The following is a 21,082-nucleotide window of genomic DNA, read 5'->3' as shown; positions in this document are numbered from 1 at the left end:
CTTTAGCTCTCCAAAGTATAAACTTATTTTCTAAGGCTTCTGGTCTTCAATTAAATCTAAACAAATGTGAACTTTTTTCCTTGAAAAACCATCCATCACAATCATTATTTAACATTAATATTAAATAAGAGGTGAAATAGTAGGGAAGCGTTATTACAAGAGACAGGACATATTCCAATAAAATTACATTAACGTTTGGAATAACATTGAAAAATAAAATAATAAAATGATGATCATCACATAAGGACAGATGATATTATTAAAATTTATGAAGATGGTGACGGTAATTATTACGAATGCTGTATTGAAACTTAAATGGTGGAAATCTATAGTAAATAATATTTCAGTTTGGTTATGTAACAGTCGTGGAATGAAGAGTCGAAGAGATCAGACTTGCTTTGGTTTATTTCTGTTTAGAACAAGAACATATTCAGCACAGCAACTCTGGGCTCCAGTTTCCCACATGCACCTCTCCTCAGCGCAGCTTGGCGCGAACTCAAAATGCATTAAAACAAACCAAAATTCTCACAGAGGTTAAATAATAATAAAATGAATTAATTATAATAATAATAATAAAAATAATATTTCTCATTTATAATAATTAAATGATAATTATGTAAAATCTGCATACAAAACAAAATAAAACCCAAACAAAAATAATCTGCCCAATCATTACAATTCTCCGATATAATATAAAAAATATACTAAATAAATAAATTTGACATCCAAATAACATTTTGAATTACTCACATACCTGTTTAGAACAAGAACATATTCAGCACAGCAACTCTGGGCTCCAGTTTCCCACATGCACCTTAACAAACCAAAATAACAGAAATAACCATGTTGCCACAGTAACCTCAACAAAAGTTACTGCTGTGGGAATGTAACTGCCAGTACTGTGCTGCACAAAACAGCTAATCAACAATATATTTACGAATTATGAGCTAGGAAGAAATACTTTTCAGGATATTAGAACAATTTAATATACAAACAGAAGACCATTCTATACACTTACCTCTCCTCAGCGCAGCTTAGCGCGAACTGAGGAGGGCAGCGGGGATACAGAGGATATGACACGGACACCGGAAGCGAAAAAAATAAAAGCTTCTCCTCCAAAATAAAATATCATACAGAACCCTAGAAAAACAAAGAAAAATGAGTTTGAAACATAAATAATTTTAAATAAAAGCAGTATAAAACAGAAATAACGACAAACATGTATATTAATCAAAAAAAGGTGTTTTGAGAAGGTTCATCAAATAAAATAATCTAATTAACTCAGTTACATACTCCCCCCTGAACTTCTCAAAACAGCTCCGGTCAGATCAGAAGCAGCATACAAGATAATACCAGCTAAACTCAGCTATATTTCTCGGATAATCACTATGCAACCAAAGGGTTTCTATATTGCAATAGAAAGCGACATTAAGGAGTTGGCCAGACTTTTAACGTCCACTTGCATAAGAATGTGCCTTCTACACACTCTCTACTCAATTATCAAAGAACTCTTATCTTGACACACATAATGAAAGTAATAAAATAAACTTCCATGTCCATAGTGAAGGGTAATATCCTAAGTGAACAATAAGGTGTTACTGAAACAGAGTCTTGGCTAACCCACCAACCACAAAACCTCCTTGTTTGGTTTTCTGTGTCATATTCTGAATTAACCTATTCACTGGTTTCACTACCCTGCCCACTCTGGTCCTAATTTGGTCCATAGGGGTGGTCACTGCCAGAGGAACATCGAATAAAGCCTCTGCTGCTTCCCCAAGACAACCTTCCGATACACTTCTAACACTCAGAGTTTTTCCATTGTAGTCACTTGTGTGCAGCTCAGAAACAGGGGGCTCAGAATCGGCAAGGGGAACTGAAGGTGCATCAAGGGCTGTGTGCCTTCCTTCTGAGAAGTTCTCCGAAGGGGTGGCCCCTGCAACCCAGCTAGCAGTGCGCTCGGATTTGTGACTTTCTAATTCCTCCAAAAACAGGTTTCTCTCAGCCTCCTGAGACTCCTGACCAACACAGGAGAAAGAAGGCTCTGTCTCATGATCCACGTTTACTGGCAGGAAACTGGCTTGTAAAAGCAAATTTCTGTGAACAACTTTTTCATGTCCATTGTCAGGATTTTTAATGCGATAAGTGTGACATCTTGAATCTTTCGAGATCACAGTGTACAGGGTCGACTCCCACCTATCAGCAAGTTTCCTCCGCCCACGTTCACCCCTGTTGGCTAGGAGGACCTGATCACCCTCTTCGATGTCAGCACCCTTCACACCTTTATTGTAGAGCTCAGCCTGCCGCTGTTGTTTTGCACTAGCATTAATTTGAGCAACCTGAAGGGCTTCCTTGAGGTCATCTCTCATCCTTTTAACATAACTGTCATAGTCTGTAATGTCATTGTCTCTTTCCACACTGTGGAACATGACATCTACTGGTAATCTAGGCACCCGACCATACATAAGGAAAAATGGGGCATAGCCGGTCGACTCATGAGCAGTACAGTTGTAAGCGAATGTCAGTGTTTGCAGCATCTGAGGCCACTTTTGCTTTTCTCTGGGAGGCAATGCTCTAATCATGTTTCCTAGAGTCCGATTAAACCTCTCAGTATGACCGTTCCCCATAGGGTGGTAGGGTGTTGTTCTAGATTTCTTCACCCCTGCTATCTGAAGAAGCTCATGGATAAGCTGGCTTTCGAAATTCGCCCCTTGGTCTGAATGTATTCTCTGTGGGAAGCCATATACACAAAAGTACTTATCCCACAACTGACGTGCAACTTGTTTAGCAGACTGGTCTGAACACTTGAAGGCATGAGCCATCTTAGTGAAGTGGTCTGTCACCACTAACACGTCCACACTCTTCCCATTGGAGTCTTCTGCAGACCAGAAGTCCAGACAAACGAGCTCCAATGGGCCTGTGGTCTTGATGCTTTCGAGCTGTGCTCTTCCTTCAGGCTCCAATGTCTTACTAACAACACAACGCTTACAACATCTTACATAGTCTCTGACGTCTCGTTCCATTTCGATCCAGAAGAACCTTTGTCTTGAGAGGCATAAAGTTCTACTCTGACCCTGGTGGCCAGCATTATCATGCACACCACTGAGGACTTGGCTGATCAAACAGGAGGGCGTCATGTACTGATGTCGCTTCTTCCCTGTCAAGTGGTCTTTGCAAACTCTGTACAGGATGTCATCATACATCTTCAATTTATCCCACTGTTTTAGGATTTTGAGCACTTTCAGAGGTAACCCAGCTCTCTCTCGTCTTGATGGCCGTCTCCCTCGAATGACAAATGGGATGACATGAGACAGGACAGGGTCATTCCTCTGACTATCATGAAGCTCTTGAAGTGAAAAAACAGGTAGGGGGTTTTCACCTGGTTGGGCCAACTTCTCCAGATCCTGGGCCAGCCATGAAACCACTCTCTGCTTGGAACCTTCATCCCACTCCATATGACCAACCAACACTGCAGATACTTCACAATCAGATAGGGACTGATTTTTCAGCTCACTCAATGGGACTGTATGAAGAATGTTCTGGTGGTTGACCCCAATCCTGAAGGTATCCTGAATTAAAGTTTCTTGAACTTCTTGGGACTCCCCCATGAGGTCCCCATATGGCTCATTCAAAATCCGCTGACAGACACGACCCTGCACAAAAGGCTTTCTGCTGAGAGCATCAGCAACGATGTTCTTACTGCCAGGTATATACTTGATGCTGAAGTTGTATGGTGCTAACTTGGCAACCAATCGTTGCTCACATGCATCAAGTTTGGGTTTTGTGAGGATGTATGTCAGGGGATTATTGTCAGTCCAGACGGTGAAAGTATGCCCTTTTAGCCAGTGACTGAATTTATGACAAACAGCCCACTTCAACGCCAGAAACTCAAGGCGATGAGCAGGGTAGTTACTCTGGGCGCGTGTTAGAGCTTTACTGGCGAAGGCAATGGGTCGTGCTCTACTCTCACCTTCTTGGACCTGTGACAAAACCGCCCCCAACCCATCCTGTGAGGCATCTGTAGACAGAATGAAAGGGCGACTGAAATCAGGATGTGCGAGCACCACAGTCTCCAGCAGCGCATTCTTTAGTTCTTCAAATGCACAGTGATGTTCTCCTCTCCAGTCACTTGGATGTAATTTCTTAAATGCTGCTGCGCCCCGTCCATTGACTTTCCTTCCCTTGGGTGCGGCAGTCAAAGTGAACAATGGTTTTGCAATGCGGGAACAGTCTGGTATGAACTGCTGGTAGTACATCACCATCCCCAAAAATGACTTAATCTTTTTTTGTGAGGGTGTAACACCATCCTCCATCATCAAATCAGACTCAGTCATAGCAACAACAGCTTGTACTTTTTCAGGATCAGTTGACACACCTTTTTCACTCACAACATGGCCCAAAAACTTCACACTCTTTCTTAATAGATGGCATTTCTTGGGGGCTAGTTTCAAGCCATGGACCTGCAGCCTGTGGAAGACAATCTCGAGCCTCCTCAGAGCTTCTGCCTCATCGGGAGCATAAACAAGCAAATCGTCCAAATAACAAAGCAGGGTCAAAAAGTTCTGATCCCCAAAGATGTTCATCATGAGGCGCATGAAGTTGGCAGGACTATTACAGAGGCCCTGAGGCAGCCTGTTAAACTCATACAACCCCATGGGTGTGGTGAAGGCTGTTAGTTTTTTATCATCTTCAGCCATGGCTATGTTATAAAAACCAGAAGTGAGGTCCATGGCACAGAATATGGCACTGCCACCCAAAGCCGTCAAACAGTCTGACTGGTGTGGCAACGGGTGAGCGTCCTTAACTGTACGAGCATTTAGCCAACGATAGTCCACACAGATCCTAAGATCTCCATTCCTCTTCCAGACCAGCACTACAGGAGACGCCCACTCACTGTTAGATTTGCGAATGATTTCCCGTTCTTCCATCTCTGTGAGAACTTGTCGCAGCTTGTGGTACTGCCCTGGTGGAACACGTCGATATGGAAGCCTAAATGGTCGATTATCTGAGAGGCGGATGCAGTGGACAAAATCTTTGGCCAGCCCACAATCAAGTTTGCTTCTTGAAAAAATGCCTTCATATTTCTGGACCAACTGCAACAGTTTTGACTTCCAGTAATCACCCACCTCACAAGAGTCAATGTCCAGATCTTCTAACCCCAAGTTACTCAGAGTGTCACGGAAGCTGGTGCAGAGAGAATCTGAGCTGATTGTTTTGTCATCTTTCACTGTCTGATTGTTGGTACTGAATTTTTTATCTAGCACCTGCTCAGGGATCACATCCATATCTTCAAGGGCTATACAGGTGGACACCTCCGCTACTTTGGTATGGCGTTTTAATATGATGGCCTTATCAGAGGTGTTTAGAATGCGCACTGGGACCCACCTATCACCATTCATGGAGGACACTGATCTACAGACAATAATGTCTTTTTTATGCATCTGTGTTTTGGGTGATGGTTCAACTAGAATGGCACTGCCCTCGGAGAGAGGCGAGTTTTTAGGGAGTCTGCTCCAAATCAAATGTTCTTGCTTTGGGAGAAGAGTGACTGCCTGCACCAGTTCAGCTGTCCCAATAAAATCTGGGATCACATCACCTCTCCATCTTTCAGTGCCAGACAGCATACTAAGAAACTTTATGACTTCTGGTGTTTGGGCAGACTCTGGTTTACTCATAACTTGCCAAAAGTGAGGAGAATGTTTGAACTGGTTTAGGAGGTGTTTGATGACATTTGTGCCCAAAATCAGCTGATCTTTCTGCCCAGGCACCACTAAAGCTGGAACAATAAATGAACATCCATATACTTCCATTTTTAATTCATGGATGCATTTGGGCTTTACTTGAACTCCTCCACAGCCTACAAGAATAATGTCATTACGATCACAATCAGGCTGGGATGTAAGCCCTGCATTCTCAAGAAGTTGCTCAGCTTCTACGCTGATAGTGCAGGCCATGGAGCCAGTGTCTAAAAGAGCTTGCAATGACACTTTATCCCCAACCTGTGCATCAGTGTACAGGTGCTGGTCATAAAATTAGAATATCATGAAAAAGTAGATTGATTTCAGTAATTCCATTTAAAAAGTGAAACTTGTATATTATATTCATACATTACATACAAACTCATATATTTCAGATGTTTATTTTGTTTAATTTTGATGATTACAAATGACAACAAATGAAAATCTCAAATTCATCATATCAGAAAATTAGAATATTGTGAAAAGGTTCAAAATTGATGGCCCCTGGTGCCACACTCTAATCAGCTAATTAACTCAAACCACCTGCAAAAGCCTTTAAATGAGCTTTCAGTCTAGTTCTATAGGCTACACAATCATGGGGAAGACTGCTGACTTGACAGTTGTCCAAAAGACGACCATCGACACCTTGCACAAGGAGGGCAAGACACAAAAGGTCATCGCTAAAGAGGCTGGCTGTTCACAGAGCTCAGTGTCCAAGCACATTAATAGAGAGGCGAAGGGAAGGAAAAGATGTGGTCGAAAAAAGTGTACAAGCAAGAGAGATAACCGCACCCTGGAGAGGATTGTGAAACAAAACCCCTTCAAAAATGTGGGGGAGATTCACAAAGAGTGGACTGCAGCTGGAGTAAGTGCTTCAAGAACCACCACACACAGACGTATAAAAGACATGGGTTTCTGCTGTCGCATTCCTTGTGTCAAGCCACTCTTGAACCACAGACAGCGTCAGAAGCGTCTAAAGAGAAACAGGACTGGACTGCTGGTGAGTGGTCCAAAGTCATGTTCTCTGATGAAAGTAAATTTTGCATTTCCTTTGGAAATCAAGGTCCCAGAGTCTGGAGGAAAAGAAGAGAGGCATTTCATCCACGTTGCTTGAAGTCCAGTGTAAAGTTTCCACAGTCAGTGATGGTTTGGGGTGCCATGTCATCTGCTGGTGTTGGTCCATTGTGTTTTCTGAGGTCCAGGGTCAACGCAGCCACATACCAGGAAGTTTTAGAGCACTTCATGCTTCCTGCAGCTGACCAACTTTTTGGAGATGCAGATTTCATTTTCCAACAGGACTTGGCACCTGCACACAGTGCCAAAGCTACCAGTACCTGGTGGAAGGACCATGGTATCCCTGTTCTTAATTGGCCAGCAAACTCTCCTGACCTTAACCCCATAGAAAATCTATGGGGTATTGTGAAGAAGAAGATGCAATACACCAGACCCAACAATTCAGAAGAGCTAAAAGCCACTATTAGAGCAACCTGGGCTATCATAACACCTGAGCAGTGCCACAGACTGATCGACTCCATGCCACGCCGCATTGCTGCAGTAATACAGGCCAAAGGAGGCCCAACTAAATACTGAGTGCTGTACATGCTCATACTTTTCAGTTGGCCAACATTTCTATAAATCCTTTGTTTTTATTGGTCTTCAGTAATATTCTAATTTTCTGATATGATGAATTTGAGATTTTCATTTGTTGTCATTTGTAATCATCAAAATTAAACAAAATAAACATCTGAAATATATGAGTTTGTATGTAATGTATGAATATAATATACAAGTTTCACTTTTTGAATGGAATTACTGAAATCAATCTACTTTTTCATGATATTCTAATTTTATGACCAGCACCTGTAAAAGAGGCTGTCAGCCTTTTCTAGTCTGGATATGTTTTGAAACAACACATGGGTGTTGGCTGGAGCAGATTTCAAACTTTCTCTACACACAACCGAAATCAGGATGTGCGAGCACCACAGTCTCCAGCAGCGCATTCTTTAGTTCTTCAAATGCACAGTGATGTTCTCCTCTCCAGTCACTTGGATGTAATTTCTTAAATGCTGCTGCGCCCCGTCCATTGACTTTCATTCCCTTGGGTGCGGCAGTCAAAGTGAACAATGGTTTTGCAATGCGGGAACAGTCTGGTATGAACTGCTGGTAGTACATCACCATCCCCAAAAATGACTTAATCTTTTTTTGTGAGGGTGTAACACCATCCTCCATCATCAAATCAGACTCAGTCATAGCAACAACAGCTTGTACTTTTTCAGGATCAGTTGACACACCTTTTTCACTCACAACATGGCCCAAAAACTTCACACTCTTTCTTAATAGATGGCATTTCTTGGGGGCTAGTTTCAAGCCATGGACCTGCAGCCTGTGGAAGACAATCTCGAGCCTCCTCAGAGCTTCTGCCTCATCGGGAGCATAAACAAGCAAATCGTCCAAATAACAAAGCAGGGTCAAAAAGTTCTGATCCCCAAAGATGTTCATCATGAGGCGCATGAAGTTGGCAGGACTATTACAGAGGCCCTGAGGCAGCCTGTTAAACTCATACAACCCCATGGGTGTGGTGAAGGCTGTTAGTTTTTTATCATCTTCAGCCATGGCTATGTTATAAAAACCAGAAGTGAGGTCCATGGCACAGAATATGGCACTGCCACCCAAAGCCGTCAAACAGTCTGACTGGTGTGGCAACGGGTGAGCGTCCTTAACTGTACGAGCATTTAGCCAACGATAGTCCACACAGATCCTAAGATCTCCATTCCTCTTCCAGACCAGCACTACAGGAGACGCCCACTCACTGTTAGATTTGCGAATGATTTCCCGTTCTTCCATCTCTGTGAGAACTTGTCGCAGCTTGTGGTACTGCCCTGGTGGAACACGTCGATATGGAAGCCTAAATGGTCGATTATCTGAGAGGCGGATGCAGTGGACAAAATCTTTGGCCAGCCCACAATCAAGTTTGCTTCTTGAAAAAATGCCTTCATATTTCTGGACCAACTGCAACAGTTTTGACTTCCAGTAATCACCCACCTCACAAGAGTCAATGTCCAGATCTTCTAACCCCAAGTTACTCAGAGTGTCACGGAAGCTGGTGCAGAGAGAATCTGAGCTGATTGTTTTGTCATCTTTCACTGTCTGATTGTTGGTACTGAATTTTTTATCTAGCACCTGCTCAGGGATCACATCCATATCTTCAAGGGCTATACAGGTGGACACCTCCGCTACTTTGGTATGGCGTTTTAATATGATGGCCTTATCAGAGGTGTTTAGAATGCGCACTGGGACCCACCTATCACCATTCATGGAGGACACTGATCTACAGACAATAATGTCTTTTTTATGCATCTGTGTTTTGGGTGATGGTTCAACTAGAATGGCACTGCCCTCGGAGAGAGGCGAGTTTTTAGGGAGTCTGCTCCAAATCAAATGTTCTTGCTTTGGGAGAAGAGTGACTGCCTGCACCAGTTCAGCTGTCCCAATAAAATCTGGGATCACATCACCTCTCCATCTTTCAGTGCCAGACAGCATACTAAGAAACTTTATGACTTCTGGTGTTTGGGCAGACTCTGGTTTACTCATAACTTGCCAAAAGTGAGGAGAATGTTTGAACTGGTTTAGGAGGTGTTTGATGACATTTGTGCCCAAAATCAGCTGATCTTTCTGCCCAGGCACCACTAAAGCTGGAACAATAAATGAACATCCATATACTTCCATTTTTAATTCATGGATGCATTTGGGCTTTACTTGAACTCCTCCACAGCCTACAAGAATAATGTCATTACGATCACAATCAGGCTGGGATGTAAGCCCTGCATTCTCAAGAAGTTGCTCAGCTTCTACGCTGATAGTGCAGGCCATGGAGCCAGTGTCTAAAAGAGCTTGCAAAGACACCTTATCCCCAACCTGTGCATCAGTGTAAAAGAGGCTGTCAGCCTTTTCTAGTCTGGATATGTTTTGAAACAACACATGGGTGTTGGCTGGAGCAGATTTCAAACTTTCTGTACACACAACCTTTATGTCTTCTGTTGGGGTGAGGGACTCATCATACTCACTCACACAGTGCCCTCTCAAGTGTGAGTGGTTTAGTTTCCCTGGTCAATAGAGCCTCCAACTCGCTGAGTGTTAGGGAATTTTGGACAGCTTCTTCGCTGATGTCCAATCTCGAGACAGGCCAGGCATCTTCTCTCTCTCATGCAGTGTGTCCGTGTAGAGTGGTTACTGTTGCCACATACCTGACATGGAGTCGGTCGACTGGAAGGGAAGAACTGAGGCTGAGTATCGCCAACAGGCTGGGCAGTGCGTTCTAATACTCTTTCAAGCATAGTTAACATCCGTTCAAGAGCACCTGACTCTGCGGTGCGATCATTTGGGCTGGTAGAACTGATAGGAGTAATTTTGGCAGTGTTCATTTGCCTACATTCTACTTCAAGCTCTGAGTGGTCAGGTGCTGCTACTGCAGTGGCAATCTGGAGTGTTTTTGCTTTTGGGGCAGTTGCGTGTGGTCTCTTCACTTGCTGCTCTCGTTGATGCTCATCAATGGCCTCTTGCACCTCAGTGAATGTCCACTTAGTGGTGGGCTTACACTTGAAAACACAGGCGAGACTAGAATCAGGACAATTTCTGATGAACATCATTGCTATCTCTGTATCCATTTTATTCAGGCTGCTTCCTTGATCTTTCAAGTGTTTGTCAGCGTTTTCAGCAGCTGTGTTAAGTCTAACCCAGTAGTCTACTGGTGTCTCATTAGCCATCGGCTGAGTAGCATAAAAATCAGCCAGTGGTAAGCAAGATCCAGGAATGTCGCTAAAATAGCGCCTCAGAATGCTATAAACTGCCTCAGGGTTTACAGGTGTGGTGGAAGGAGCACTCTTTAATCCGATCTTAACAATGCTTTTTGCCTTGCCAAGCAGGTGGTTCAGGATTTCATCAGTTTTTTTCTCAGCTGGGAATCCCTTTTTGCGCAGGTAGACCTCCATTATTTCTATCCACTCATGAACAGAGATCCTATCATCACCATCACCACGATAGATAGGAGGCTCTTTAATGTCTGATTTCACCACCAGGCTCATTTTTGAGAGATCAAACACTGTGTTAGATGTTTCACTCCGTGCAGACTGTGATGGTGGAGGCTTCTCTGGAGTAACATGAGATCCGCTGTCTAACAGACGGCTGGTAATGGCCTCACCTATTTGGCTCCCTATCTCACCAATGAGGTCGCGTAACTGTCGTATGGTGTTTTCATTATTATTTACAGGGGTGGAAAACTGGGGCTCTAATGGAGGTATTTCAATAATCTCTTCTGTTTCTGATGACCCCTCATCAATCACGTGAGTACTACTCTGGGCTAACAGCCCTCTGCCACGCCCAACTACTGGTGTGAAAACATTAAAGGTACTATGACCTCTGCCTGCCATACTGCACACAGTAAAAAAGCAGTAATAAAAAAAATTAAACCAAAATAGTTTCACTATTCACATACACAAAAAATGGCTTTAATCTAACTAATATAGTGGTTTGATATATGTCTTAAGTCTCTGTGTTCAGAAAAGTGATCGCAACCTCAACAACAATGAGCAGGATCCACAGGCCGACCAACTTGATGACATCAGCGTCACTGGCACACAGCTGAACCCTCGGCGGTCGGCAGCGGCTAACCAATGGATCCGGGTCACGGCACCAGATGTAACAGTCGTGGAATGAAGAGTCGAAGAGATCAGACTTGCTTCGGTTTATTTCTGTTTAGAACAAGAACATATTCAGCACAGCAACTCTGGGCTCCAGTTTCCCACATGCACCTCTCCTCAGCGCAGCTTGGCGCGAACTCAAAATGCATTAAAACAAACCAAAATTCTCACAGAGGTTAAATAATAATAAAATGAATTAATTATAATAATAATAATAAAAATAATATTTCTCATTTATAATAATTAAATGATAATTATGTAAAATCTGCATACAAAACAAAATAAAACCCAAACAAAAATAATCTCCCCAATCATTACAATTCTCCGATATAATATAAAAAATATACTAAATAAATAAATTTGACATCCAAATAACATTTTGAATTACTCACATACCTGTTTAGAACAAGAACATATTCAGCACAGCAACTCTGGGCTCCAGTTTCCCACATGCACCTTAACAAACCAAAATAACAGAAATAACCATGTTGCCACAGTAACCTCAACAAAAGTTACTGCTGTGGGAATGTAACTGCCAGTACTGTGCTGCACAAAACAGCTAATCAACAATATATTTACGAATTATGAGCTAGGAAGAAATACTTTTCAGGATATTAGAACAATTTAATATACAAACAGAAGACCATTCTATACACTTACCTCTCCTCAGCGCAGCTTAGCGCGAACTGAGGAGGGCAGCGGGGATACAGAGGATATGACACGGACACCGGAAGCGAAAAAAATAAAAGCTTCTCCTCCAAAATAAAATATCATACAGAACCCAAGAAAAACAAAGAAAAATGAGTTTGAAACATAAATAATTTTAAATAAAAGCAGTATAAAACAGAAATAACCACAAACATGTATATTAATCAAAAAAAGGTGTTTTGAGAAGGTTCATCAAATAAAATAATCTAATTAACTCAGTTACAGTTATACATACGCAATTTAGTGTTAAGAAAATAAGGAGAATTCAATTCCTTTTATAATGTGATTTTGAGATAAATAAATTACCACTTAAATTATTTGATTTTAATAAACAGGTTCTTCTTAAATGGAAACTAATAATAGATACATTCTAGTAATAAAAAATCTATTTTTATGGACAAATGGTATAAAAAAGGAATCTGTTTCTCATTTCATAGACAACAGGGGTAACCTGTTACTTTTTCAGGAGTTTTGTGAAACGTATAAAACCCACTGTACTCAGAGTAAATTTAATCAGATTTTAACAGCATTCTCTTTACCTCTACAGGCTATTGTTAGACAAGATATCAAATTGTCTGATATTTCTCCAAAACTCAAACAATTCTTAATAATGTTAATTTTTTCTGCCCTCAATGTAACAATGAATTTTTAAGGTGTTATTTGACTGAAACTGTGGTTTCTGTGAGGTTGAAAATGAAAGTCTGCAACAGCTTTTCTTTTATTCTACTTTAGTCCTTTTACCTTGAGATGATTGTTATCTGGTATAGTTAAGAAAAATGGAGGTGATTAAGTTGGTGTTAATATTTTAATTTTGTTAATAAAATGTATTTCCACTGATGCCGTTTCTTCAAATATAAACCATTTATATCCCATTGGAACAATCTGACAAACATCTTTAGAATTTGTAAGAACCAAAAATGCTGGTAATTTTCTTTGTTTTGTGAGTAAATTTAATCTGCTGGTTTAAAGCACTGTTCTTGGTTCTATGTATAATACAGCTCTTTTATTGTTATTTTATTATCTAAATTATTGTCCCCTCTCCTTTTATCGTTGGTTTTATTCTATATGAAGATATAAACTTCCTGTGAATGCTGTTAATGCCGTTCTGTGCTGGCACCTAATGAACGTAAAGAGGTTAAATAAAGTTTAAAAAAACAACTACAAATTTACATGGAGGGTTACCCGGATGTAGATGTAGGTGCGCATGCGCAATGAGCTGCTGGTAGTGATCGGGTAGCATTAGCAGCATTAGCTTAGCTTGTGTGTGGAGTCATTGTAGAGAGGCTGATAATCTGGGAGTGTTTGCAGTGAGAATGTCTTCAGTCCAGCTTCAAGGAGAGTTTATCACCGAGCAGTTAACTCCTGCTGAAGAAACATTCACGGAGTTTAAAGGGAGTTTGGTCAATTCGGAGGAAAAGATGGACGATCAACATCTACTGCTGGATTTCACCAGGATCCCCCAGATCATCTTACACCGGATAGGTAGGAAACACCTGATAGAAACGATTCCCTGATGATGCACACTGGATTTTAGCCTCATCTGATTGGAAAACTGCTTAGAGGAGATCAACATGCTAAGCTAAATATAACTACCAGTCAGCGGCCATCTTACTGCGGTCAGCTCGCTCACTTCCAGCATTGGGTTTTAATGACTGCGGTTAAGTTAGTCATTTTCTCCGGTTAAACCTCTTCTTCGCTCCGAGTTCACTGCAATCACAGAAAGCCCTCTCTACCATAGAGATAATATTAGAGTAGACCCCGCATTGACTGTCTCTGCGCAGACATTACGGGCGCCATCTTGGGGAGGTCATCCTGCTGCCCTAACCTGCTGCTTTAAGCAGAACAGTAGAAGGATGCCTCAGCACTGCAGCGGAGTTTAGTTTAAATTAACAGACTGTTGACATCAGGGCTGGAGGGAGAACTTCATGAAGGCATCAGAGCTTTGGAAGACATTACTAAATAAACAGCAGATATACACTACATAGAATAGAAGCTCCCTTTGTTGGCCCACTGTGGGGAAATAGTGGAGTTACAGCAGCACTTAAAAACAACCACAGCTGATCAAAGGTATTTGATTCGCTGTATTATTACAGCGAATCAAATACCTGTATTGTAGCAGGGATGTCTCCTCATTTACAGACGTTATGATGTGATGATATGGCAGGCTGTGATGCTGTAGTTCTATAAAATGATTCTTTAACTGTTATTCTGCTGCTGACTCTGACAAAGCAAACCTGATGGTACCGTCTTATCTGTGCACTTTTTCACAGAGAATTAAATATTTGTACGGAGACAAACAACTCAGGTGACAGGAAATGAGATTTATGTGTTTTTGGTTTGTTTAATATCAGCGACATCTGGATAATCTTTTATTTTTTACATTACATGAAGAACTAATGAAATCATTTTCAGATTCCACAGAAATAGATTAATTCCCTGGGGAAAAAGGAATTACTTTAGGGTTAGGATTAGGATTCACTCGATGATAATGAGCCTACTGGCTCAGCCTGAAGTCTGATAGCCGCTAATAACGACCATTTATTGGTACGATAACATCTGAAGTGGCTGCAAATAGACAGTATTTACCGTGTAAAAGATGATGAGGTTCCATCTATTAGAACATTTTTATTCTCCATCCTCACCTGCTGCCAAACGATTTCACTTAAATAGGTACATTAATCCACTTCCAATTCAAGTAATAATCCCTTAATATTATTGCAGTAACTACCGCTATGGCAAGCCATTTTGAAATGTATTATTACTAGGCCTGTCGCGATAATCAATAAATTAATTAATCGCACGATAAATAAAAACTATCCACGTCATTTATTTTATCGGCTATATCGTCAGTGCCTGTGTTTTTCTCTTTCTATTGATGACGCTGGATGAAAAGGCTTAACTCCGGTAGTATCCACTGACCCCTCCCCTTCCTAAAATGAGGAGTGAGGAGGAGTGGAATATCACATCAGGTAGTCAGAGCGCATCATTTTGTACTTCTGCAGCTTTAGTGCTGTTCGAGGAGTTAGCGAGGTAAAAAAAAAACACATCCTATGTTGGGGGGGAAAGCTCGAAATGGAACTGGTTTCAAAGTTGAGCACAACAGCCGCAGTGTGGGAGTATTTCGGTGGCCCGCCTGCATCTTCCAGTTCGCGACAGTCCTCCATCACTGAAGCAATTAATCAACAGGCAGCATATAAAAAGGACGCCGCAAAGTGGCGCTCGCTCACAGACAGCGTAGTTCATGTAATTGCTAAAGAGATGCTGCCACTTAATATTGTTGAAAAGCCAGCATTTGGAAAAATGTTGCAGACATTTGATAGACAGAATGAACTCCTGAGGAAAACATGCATATCACAAATGTGATATGTTGTACATACGTTATTATTTCAACTGTAGTTTTATTTGTGTTTAGTTTTTATTCAAGTGTATTTTTAGTTAACAGAGACTGAGAAATCGCATGCATTATTACTTCATTTCAATTAAATCAGTGTTAAATGGTCTTCAAACAATATTATCGTTTATCGCAATAATTTTTGAGACAATTAATTGTTCAGCAAAATTTGTTATCGTGACAGACCTAATTATTACTCAATATTTATTCCTCATATCTGAAAATAATAAAACTTTCTTTGTCTAAATGAACATCTCAAACAAATTGTTATTCAACGCATCTAGAATAGACATTTTGGATGTCTAGAAATTAATCCATCATTTGTATTATTTTGACTATGAAGAAATGTAATTCAGATATCATAAATACATATTCAGCCAAAACAGCCAATTAAAATGTGTAAACCTTTCTAGATATACAACATAACTCTTTCTAGTATAATTTTGTTTTATGTTTTACTTCCTAAAATTCAGTTTCTGCTACAAATGTAATTTAGAAAATGTAGTATTACATTTCAGTCTAGGAGTGTCATTTGTTGAGGAAGAATCTTATTTTAGTCATCTACAAATGGAAAGACACAGAGGAGTGATTTTAATAAATGTTAAAACAGCCTGCCATAGCTTTTATCACCTATCACCCAGCCTAATCCCTAATAACCTCCGATTTTATTTTGTAGAACCCACACGCATTGTTGTTCCTCTCTACAGGACACCATCAGGAAATTGATAACTCAGAAAATGTTTTTTCCACACATCAGCTTTAACCATCTGACCGCTCCTTTATGCTGTGTGGTTTGTGGTTTTTTCCTTGGATGTTAGTGAGGTTAAATATTAAAGTGTGCCGGTTTTTCTTTCTGAATAGGGGTGATTAGTTAGAAGCTATTGTTCCATTCTTTATGCTGAGATGTAGGGAAAGGAAGGAGGTTTGAAAAGGAGTTTCCTCCCTAGTTTAGATAAGAGGGAAACATAGATAAACAGGTCCTTATTGTGTTTAAGATCCTCACGTCCTGTCTCTGGTGTGAACGGAAAACAGTTGTCTGAAATGTTTATCTGAACATATATCTATGTCCTTTGATGAAGTGTTTCTGTTGGGAAGACTCAATGTTCGTGTGACAGAATTCTCTATAAATGCAAAGGATGGGCAGCGACCTAGTCAGAATCACACTGAGAGCTGTATTCAGCTGTTTGTGTCGTTCTCCTCTGCAGAGTTAAATAAAACCTTTTCTTCCTTGCATATCAACTCTCAGTGCTCATTTTTACTCCACAGCTGTCTGTTGTTATAGACCAAGGTCTTGGCTGTTCAGCAATGTACCGGTGCAACTTTCTATTTTTTTCATAAAATATGCATTTTTCAAGTTATTACTTTGTTTTTGTCAACACCGTCAGACACAATAAAAAGCAGATTCTTTTTTTATTTATTTGGTCTAATATGTATTTAGAGTTTTAAAATCATTATCTGGCATTGTTGGTTAGGGCTGGGCGATAATTCAGTAACGATATATATCTATCGATAGACGTGTGGCGCAATAGAAAAAAAGAGGGTCGATAAAAGTTCGATAAAAAAGAAACGCAGTTTTCCTTCCTTCTCATTGTAGCCTAGCATGTAGGTTTATGCTAGTCACTGCTTCCTCCCAACCAATCACAATCGCGGACCCAGGCACGCCGTCACCAAGCGCCGCCCTCTCAAACCACAACACAGAGCACATGAAGATGTCGCAGCAAGGAGAGGCGGAGGAAATTGTTCCAAAGAAGGGTTTTTGTAGTTCGGCAGTCTGGCAGTATTTTGGTCATGGCAAGTCGGACCAAAAACAAACCACAGTCATCTGGAAAATGTGTCGGGAACCAGTGAAAACCAAGTCTGATAACACAACCAACTTTTTTTTTATCATCTCAGCCGCTCACAGCCGCAGGAGTACGAGCTGTGTAGGCCCCGACGCGGCTCTCCTCCGAGGAATCTTCGTGAAATATATATATATATTTTCAGTTCTGGGCAGTTTCCCACGTAGTTCTAACAATTGAGATAAAAATGCTGAGGGGCCAGAAACTTCAAAGTAATAACTCAGGTTAAAGCAGGAAACGGGGGCAGCGGCGGCGGTGGGGGGGCATTTATTTATTTGTTATATTTATTTTGGTCACTTTTCTGGTCACTTTAGTTTATTCTTTGTCAGTATTTAATAACATAACTCAGGTCTCTTAAGTTATTTTTCTTTGAAACAATTCTGTTATGGTTAAAAAAGTTGGTTTAATAAAGATTTAATTCGAAGTCTGTGTTTGTGTTTTTTATTAAAATTAAATCATTTAGCAATATTATAAAAAGTCCAGGCAGAGCTGCACATAAAATATGGTTTCAAATCTTTTCAATAATTATCGATATCGATCAATATGCATTTTTTTTTATCGATAAGCTTTTTTTCTATATCGCCCAGCCCTGTTGTTGGTACACATATATGCTGTTAACTGTTGAATTTTTATTTTTGTTAATTTTTATACTGTTTCACATTTATAGTCATGGCCAAAGTATTGAGAATGACATAAATATAATATTTTCACATGATCTGCTGCCCTCTGGTTTTCATGTGTGTTTGTCAGATGTTGTCATCACATACAGAAATACAATCACAATCATATTATGAGTAACAAAAGCTTTTAATGACAGCTAGAATGAGTTAATGCAGCAAGTCAATATTTGCAGTGTTGACCCCTCTTCTTCAGGATCTCTGCAATTCTCCCTGGCTGCTCTCAATCAACTTCTGGACCAAATCCTGACTGATAGCAGTCCATTCTTGCACAATCAATGCTTGCATTTTGTCAGAATTCCTAGGTTTTCATTTGTCCACCCGTCTCTTGATGATTGACCACAAGTTTTCAATGGGATTAAGATCAGGAGAGTTTCCAGGCCATGGACCCAAAATCTCTCTGTTTTGTTCCCTGAGCCAGTTAGATATCAGCTTTGCTTTATGGCAAGGTGCTCCATCATGCTGGAAAAGGCATTGTTCATCACCAAACTGCTCTTGGATGGTTGGGAGAAGTTGCTCTCAGAGGACATTCTGGTACCATTCTTTATTCAACGCTGTGTTTTTAGGTCAGACTGTGAGAGAGCCGACTCCCTTGGCAGAGAAGCAACCCCACACATGAAGGGTTTCAGGATGCTTTACAGTTGGCATGAGACCAGACTGGTGGTAGCGCTCACCTCGTCTTCTCCCAAAAACCTGTTTTCCAGATGTCCCAAACAATGTGAAAGGGGATTAATCAGAGAAAATGACTTTCCCCCAGTCCTCAGCGGTCCACTCCCTGTACCTTTGGCAGAATATCAGTCTGCCCCTGATGTTTTTCCTGGAGAGAAGTGGCTTCTTTGCTTCCCTCCTTGAGACCAGGCCTTGCTCCAAGAGTCTCCACCTCAGTGTGTGCAGATGCACTCACACCTGCCTGCTGCCATTCCTGAGCAAGCTCTGCACTGCTGGTAGCCCGATCCGGCAGCTGAAACACTTTTCAGATACGGTCTCTGCACTTGCTGGTCTTTCTTGGGCGCCCTGGAGCCTTTATGGCAACAATGGAACCTCTCTCCTTGAAGTTCTTGATGATGCGATAGATTGTTGACTGAGGTGCAATCTTTCTAGCTGCCATTCTCTTTCCTGTTCGGCCATTTTTGTGCAGTGCAATGATGACTGCACGTGTTTCTTTAGAGATAACCATGGTTCACAGAAGAGAAACAATGATGCCAAGCACCAGCCTATTTTTAAAGTGTCCAATGGTGTCATTCTTACTTAATCCTAACAGATTGATCTCCAGCCCTGTCCTCATCACCACCCACACCTGTGATAATGGAGCAATCACTGAAACCATGTTAGCTGCTCCTTTTAAGGCAGAGCTGCAATGACGTTGAAATGTGTTTTTGGGGATAAAGTTCATTTTCTAGGCAAATATTGACTTTGCAATTAATTGCTGTTACGCTGATCATTCTCTATAACATTCTGGATTATATGCAAACGGCCGTTATTGTTACGTCCCGCTAAGGACACAACATATTTGAGGACACGAGACAACAAATGAGGGTTCAAAGGAATTATTTTATTTAACACTTCTCTTCAATTAGCTGTTCTTGGTCAGCTTCTTCTGATGTCCTGTGAAGAGAAGAGTAAGAAAAAGGCCCTCAAATCCCGTGCCCCAAAAGTAAAAAAAAACCCAAAGTAGCAACAGAAAGTTGGACCTGGCAGGCCGGCCAAACAGAACAAAACGGTACAGCAGGGGGCCAACCCTATACAGGGCCGTCGAAGCCCCTACTGGTACCGAACTAAAGACCAAAAAAATATCCTAAGAAAAGAAAAATCGAAAACAGGACTACCGGTCCCGCCAGGCCAAAAACTCAAGAAAAAAGTAAGAAAAAAACGGTTAACAAAAATACCGCATGGCAAGCTGGATCGTCCGCTGCAGGCCGCAACAGGAAGACAAGTGCGCACCGCGCACGCTGGACCCAAAAGGAACGGGTGGAAAGCGGCGTCCCAAACGAGGTAGAAAAAAAAGAACGCATTAACGTGCTGAAGGCCAGCCTATTTATAGGCGGACGACAGCACCGCAAATTAACATAATTAATTTAATAAAGAATCCCAAAATATTTTAACAAAAGATCCTTTAACTAAAGTCTGTAAGAAAGCAAAAAAAAAGAAATAGACAAAAAAAAATCCTAATGTGCCCGCAGCACATAACACCCCCACCCAAAGACTCTGAATGGGGTCCGAAAAAACTCAACCCATTCAGAGAAGAAAAAAAGAAAAGAAAACGGGACTAGAGACGCGAAAGTGCGTCGGCCACTACGTTGTCTTTACCACGAACAAGCTGTATAGAGATGTTAAAAGATTGGAGTCGCAAAGACCAGTTCATCAAGCGGCGGTTTTTATTCCGCATGCGAGCCAGAAAAACCAACGGATTATGGTCCGTAAAAACAACCACAGATCCGCTAGAACCTCCAACATACACCTCAAAATGTTCCAAAGCAAGGATCAACGCCAATGCCTCCTTCTCAATGGTGGAATACCATTTCTGATACTTATCCAGTTTCTTAGAAAAATAAGAAACCGGATGTTCCACCCCATCAGTACCATCCTGGAGCAGGACAGCTCCGACACCAGAATCACAAGCGTCCACAGCCAACTTAAACGGTACATCAAAGCGAGGGGCAGACAACACAGGGGCATTAACCAGCAAATGCTTAGTTTGCTCAAAAGCAGCTTGACACCGATCAGACCAAATAAAAGCTACTTTAGGGCTAAGTAGGTCTGTTAACGGGGCAGCCACAGAGGAAAAGTTTTTACAAAACCCCCTGTAGTAGCCAACCATCGCCAGATAGCGGCGCAGCTCAGTACGAGTGGTGGGTACAGGGATAGAAAGAATGGCCTCCACTTTAGCCTCAACGGGGCGCACTTGACCTCCCCCCACCCTTTTACCAAGATAGGTCACCGTCGCATGGCCGAATTGGCATTTAGAAAGATTAACCGTCAAATTGGCCTCACTCAGACGCGTAAAAACAGTTTTCAAATGATCAACGTGCCTCCCGGG

The 21,082-nt window shown here is 41.3% G+C and overlaps 1 protein-coding gene across 1 annotated transcript; it reads right to left on the bottom strand.

The window, feature by feature from the left end:
* Positions 1 to 9,829: 9,829 nt before the first annotated feature.
* On the bottom strand, positions 9,830 to 12,108 carry LOC119780277. The gene is made up of 3 exons (XM_038280264.1): positions 12,092 to 12,108; positions 11,828 to 11,887; positions 9,830 to 11,482 (listed from the first exon to the last, which is right to left on the bottom strand). Exon 3 carries the CDS (start codon positions 11,159 to 11,161, stop codon positions 9,830 to 9,832), a length of 1,332 nt encoding a protein of 443 aa, XP_038136192.1. The 5' UTR covers positions 11,162 to 11,482; positions 11,828 to 11,887; positions 12,092 to 12,108.
* Between the last annotated feature and the right edge of the window lie 8,974 nt (positions 12,109 to 21,082).

This window comes from Cyprinodon tularosa, unplaced genomic scaffold (genome assembly GCF_016077235.1).
Source record: "Cyprinodon tularosa strain WSP-4 unplaced genomic scaffold, ASM1607723v1 ctg1583, whole genome shotgun sequence".
NCBI lineage: Eukaryota > Metazoa > Chordata > Actinopteri > Cyprinodontiformes > Cyprinodontidae > Cyprinodon > Cyprinodon tularosa.
This window is presented reverse-complemented; position numbering and strand designations above follow the sequence as displayed.